Source organism: the organism of the source record quoted next, unplaced genomic scaffold, assembly GCF_019419815.1.
Source record: "Pyrus x bretschneideri cultivar Hongxiangsu unplaced genomic scaffold, Pyrus_bretschneideri_v1 Contig82, whole genome shotgun sequence".
Lineage (NCBI taxonomy): Eukaryota > Viridiplantae > Streptophyta > Magnoliopsida > Rosales > Rosaceae > Pyrus > Pyrus x bretschneideri.
This window is the reverse complement of record NW_025999823.1, coordinates 1,036,908-1,042,082: the sequence shown is the minus strand read 5'-3', so window position 1 is coordinate 1,042,082 and position 5,175 is coordinate 1,036,908. Positions and strand designations below refer to the sequence as shown.

Below are 5,175 nucleotides of genomic sequence, written 5' to 3'. Positions count from 1 at the left end.
AAATTAGGGTTTGTGTTTCATGTTGGGGTGTATGGGTCAAAATTTGACGTGCTAGAAAACTGGGATGGAACTATTTTTGGTTCAAGTGTCCAATTGCAGAAATTTGTGAAAATTTTTCCGTAATGTGCATGTGGTGTGCATGGCTACAACTTAATATAAGAAGCGGGAATGTTCACTAATTATGATGCGCGTATGTTGTGCCTCGCAATTTAGCGAGTATGACAACAATCTAGTCGGCCTCGGCGAAAAAAAAAATATGAAAAAATGCTTAGAAGATGTTAAGGGTCATGCGTGTCCATGAAATAATGACAATGTGTATCGTGATTTCCACGTGCATGGTTAAATGGTGGTTGATATACGTAACAAGACTTTTCAAACTGTCACTGTAACCTTATATACGTAACAATTATGTTTTAATTGTATCCATTATACCAATATATTGCTATTAAATTTTCTCCCACTCTGTGTATATCATGTGCATGTACTGTACATATTATGTGCATGTACTGTGCATATAGTGTATTGGTGTGTATTTACGTATTTGATACTCTTCACATTAATGTAGCTTACTACTTTTTCCTTTGATTCAAAGGTAGGCCCTGCAAATACTAAAAAAGTGAACAAGTTCGTGAAACAATTTCCTTTGATTCAGTTGGTTCTTTCGTGCCCATTCAAATTGCAATTTTTCAAATCCTTGAAATATTTGAACCCAATCAAATTGATACCAAATTCAAATTAATGAATCTTTGATTCTTCATATAAAGTTTAAGGTCATTTATCTAATTGAGTTATTTTTCTGATTTCGAAGAGAGAGTTGTGAGCTATGGATTTTTGGGTTGAGCTCAGATCTGTGAGCATAAGACATGCATGTCGTGTACATACAATGTGTAGCGAGCTTAATATGAAGAGAGCAAATGAATACGCAAAACAATTTCGTCCATATCCTTCTCTCTTCCTTTCTCTCAAATTTATCTTTCTCCAAAAGGTAACTGACCTTTACGTTTTTTCATTTAATTGCAGCAAAAGTCAAACCCTATTTTCATTCTTGTAAATTTGGATCGAGAAAGGGAGCAGAGGGAGGGAGAAGATAGAAGAAATGAAAACCCACATATAAATATAAATCAGAGAGATGATAAAAATAAAAAATAAAAATTGAAGGATTTGGGTCTCTTCCAAGAAAGACCAAATCAATTACTTCAACTCCAAAAATCCATCAATCAAAAAGCAAAATTAAGCAAACTCAGTTCACAAAACCTATAAATAAAAAGGATAGCTCTTGTGCACATTCGAAATGTAGAGAGATAGCTCTTGTGCATACTTAAAATGCAGAGAATGGAGAGAGAGAGAGAGAGAGAGAGAGCTTGGATGAAGAAGACGGGTGGGTTAGAGAGAGAGCTCTTGGATGAAGAAGATCGGTGGGTTCGGGTTCTTCAAATTGGAATTGGGCGAGAGAGATTTTCTCTGTTTCTCTTTCTACAAAATGAGAAATGAAGGCTGAAATTTATGGATGACCCACTTATATGGGAGGACAATTTGGTCATTTCAAGGTGTAGGAAAAATCATATTTCTGTTTGATTGTTGTGCATGGTGTGTGCATGCCATGTGCATATCCGAAATGTCCTGCTTTTGTCCCAAGATTAAGAAATTGTCCCATTTTGGGGTATTTCCCTATATAGGATTTTTAGCCAAAATGGTCTCTGATATTTGCATAACTCATCACTTTGGTTCTTAAGATTTGAAATCAATAGAAGTGGTTTCTGAGTTTGTCCACCATCAATCACTTCGGTCATTCCATGAAAAATCTCCATTAAATAAGGCTAAAATGACAAAAACACCCTCAAATTTTGTCAAATCATTTGGCCCACTGTTTATTAATTTGAGGGTATTTTTATCATTTTGATCTTTATTTAATATATTTTTTCATGGAAGGACCAAAATGATTGATGATGGACAAACTCAAAGACCACTTCTATTGATTTCAAATCTCAGAGACCAAAGTGATGAGTTATGCAAATCTCAATGACCATTTTGGCTAAAACGCCCCCTATATATTGCCATATTTTTTGACATGACAGGATTGTGAATTTGCATACCTCTTGTTTTGCACTCTATGCATGAATTTAATTTTGGTTTGGTACGAATATATAGTGATTGGGCTTCCAAATATACTTTGGCTTTAGTAAAGATATCTGCAAGTTGTTCTTTCACTTCTACAGAACTTCATATCAATCACTCATTCTTGTAATGTTTCCCTATTAAAATGATGCTCCCTATTTATCTGTCTGGTTTTATGGTGGAAGATAGGATTCTTCACCATAGAAATTGCAGATATGTTATCACATAACAAAGGGGTTGTATCAGTTTACATCTCCCCAAAATCATCAAGCACAAACCATAACCAAATAGACTGAGTTGTGGCCTCTACTGCAAAGACATACTCAGCTTCTACAGTTGATAAAGTAGCTGTGTTTTGCTTCACAGAGGTCCAGAATAAGACACCACTTCCAAAACTGAAGGCATAGCTTGAGGTGCTTCTACTATCATCTTCACTACCTGCCCAGTTAACATCACATGATCCCTTAAGTGTTGCTTCTTTGTCTTTTACATAATCAATCTCATAGCTTATTGTACTCTGCATATATCTCAGGACTCTCCTTACAACTCCAAAATGTTTCTTTATGGGACTGTTCATGAACCTTGACAATAAACTGGCAGCATACATCAAATCTGGTATAGTTGCTGTCAAATACAAAAAGCTCCCTACAATCTTCATGTACATGCTTTAATCAGCCAATTCAATTCCATCAACTTTCTTGAGTTTTTCTCCTGTAGACAATGGAATTGGCACAGGTTTGCAGTCTTCAAGACCAAATTTCAACGGGAGTGACTTTGCATACTTGCTTTGATGAATGAACACACCCTTATTAGTTTGCAGAATTCCCATTCCCAAGAAGTGAAGCACCCCTAAATCAGACATCTCATATTTCTGCATCATCTCTCTTTTAAATTCACTGGTGTATACAATATCATCCACATACAGTGACACAATGATCAATCCATATTCTTCATCAAATCTTGTGTTTAGTGTAGCCTCACTAGTGCTTTTCTTGAACTTACAATTAATCAAGTAAGTATCAATCTCACTGTACCAGGCTCTAGGAGCCTGTTTTAAGCCATATAATGCTTTCCTCAGCTTGTAAACCTTGCGATAGCATTCTTCAATTCAAAACCTTCAGGTTGCTCAGTGTACACTTCCTTTTATAGAAAACCATTTATGAATTGTGATTTTACAACTAATTGAAATAGCTTCCATCTTTTTTGTGTTGTAAGAGCAATGAGACTTCGAATTATGTCTAACCTTGCCACTGGGGCAAAGGTTTCATACCAAGCTTTTGTGCCTTTTGCAGCAAGCCTAGCCTTCTACTTTTGGACAATTCCATCCAAATTGAGCTTAGTTCTAAGAACCAATTTTATTCCTATGACAAGCTTATTAGTTGGTCTCTCTGCTAGTTGCTATATGTCATTTTTTCTCAATCATTTCAATCTCAGTAGTCATAACTTCTTGCCAAGCTTGATCCTGTGCTGCCTCTTGATAGCTTTTCAGTTCAACAATACACAAGTGACACTAGGGCTAGGTTCGGTTCAAAACGGTTCGGTTTTTTGCCAAAACCGAAACCGAACCAAAATTTCAGTTTGGTCCAATTTTTTTTGGGTTTTTTTTTGGTTCAGTTTTTTTTTTTTTTCGCCTTCAACAAAAAAAAAATCCTAAGAAAACAAAGCTTGCAGCCATTTATACATCTTCCAGAGAAAACAAGCTTATTGCCAAGTGTAAATGTCAAAACCAAAGAGCTAAATCATCGGAAAATTAGGATACAATACACCTCTCCGAAAAACAGGACAAAAGTCATAGAGAGAATTATAGCAACATACTGATTGAAAATTTTATATAAATATATCGGAAGAGCCTGCAGATTGAAAACATCAAAGTTAATAGCTGTTATTGAATCTTCAAACTTTAAATGCTAAATGAGAACTCTCAATTGGATACACATTCTGCATTGAATAACATCAATATTCTTATACCAGATTCAATTTAATTTTGGCAAAACCAAATCTGATATGAAAGAAAACGATTGACAACGAAAACCGCTGCTATTCTTAAAATTGGAGTGCCACTCGCCTCTATAGCAGCCGTATTACACAATAGCAAAGTGACAAGCAGCTGATGCTGCTTCTAAACCATCGGCAATATAACAAATGAAAGAAAAAAAACCACACAAATTTCAAAAAAAATTAGATGAACTACGAGCGAGACAAAACAGAAATTCAGGAATCAGCGAGAAACGAGATGGAGGAGAACGAACCTACTTGTTTCTTCTCGATGGGGGAACCGCTGCACTGCAGAATCTCGAGCTCGACGAGGCCTAGAGTTAGGCCGAACATTATACTGACGAAGATGATGAAGAAACAGGAGAGGCTGTATAAATGAACCACCAGGCGGATCCGAAGAGGATGGCGCCCAAAGAGTTTGAGAGAGTGAGAGACAGAGACTTTGATAAAGTGATTGAAGACCAAGAGAGAGAAAGAGGAGGCTCAGAGTGAATGAGGGATCGATGTTTAGCTTTAAGGTTTCAGATTGAAGTCACTGAACGATGTCGTCGACCAATACAAATATAAACTTTCAGAACGACATGCCGTTTCTATTACTAAATGTAAAATGACGTTGTTTCTTACAATGTTTTAGTTCAGTTCGGTTTGGTTCGGTTTTCGAAACTCAGAAACCAACCAGATTCGGTTTGGTTTGATTTTTTTTTCGGTTCGGTTTTTTTGTTTGGTCCAATTTTTTTGGTTTCAGTTCGGTTTTGGTTTTTTGTTTTTTGAAACCACCCCTATGTAACATCTTGCATATGTTTCATCCAAGCTTCTCAATTTCACTAATGTTGAACTGGTTGTTGAATCTTGACTTTGGCTTTCACTCCTACTAGTGGATGAATTGTCAGGACTTAAAATTGGTTTTGAACTTTACGTAGTTTCAACTTGAGTTTCATAAGTTGAGGTTTCCTGCATATCAATACCATACACATAATTTTCCAGACTAAGAGGTATTGAGAGTGTTTCAAGCTGTCTGCATTCCCAATTCCAGGATTGATCCTTATTGAACACCACATTTTTGGT

The 5,175-nt window shown here is 36.2% G+C and overlaps 1 protein-coding gene across 1 annotated transcript; it reads right to left on the bottom strand.

Annotated features, from left to right (window-relative positions):
- Nucleotides 1-2,362: 2,362 nt before the first annotated feature.
- On the bottom strand, nucleotides 2,363-2,779 carry LOC125473315 (secreted RxLR effector protein 161-like). The gene has a single exon (XM_048575967.1). The coding sequence runs from the start codon at nucleotides 2,777-2,779 to the stop codon at nucleotides 2,363-2,365; it is 417 nt and encodes a 138-aa protein (XP_048431924.1).
- Between the last annotated feature and the right edge of the window lie 2,396 nt (nucleotides 2,780-5,175).

Excerpts from the sequence above, each read along its gene's own strand:
- LOC125473315 (XM_048575967.1), bottom strand. The coding sequence starts at position 2,779 with ATGTACATGAAGATTGTAGGGAGCTTTTTGTATTTGACAGCAACTATA.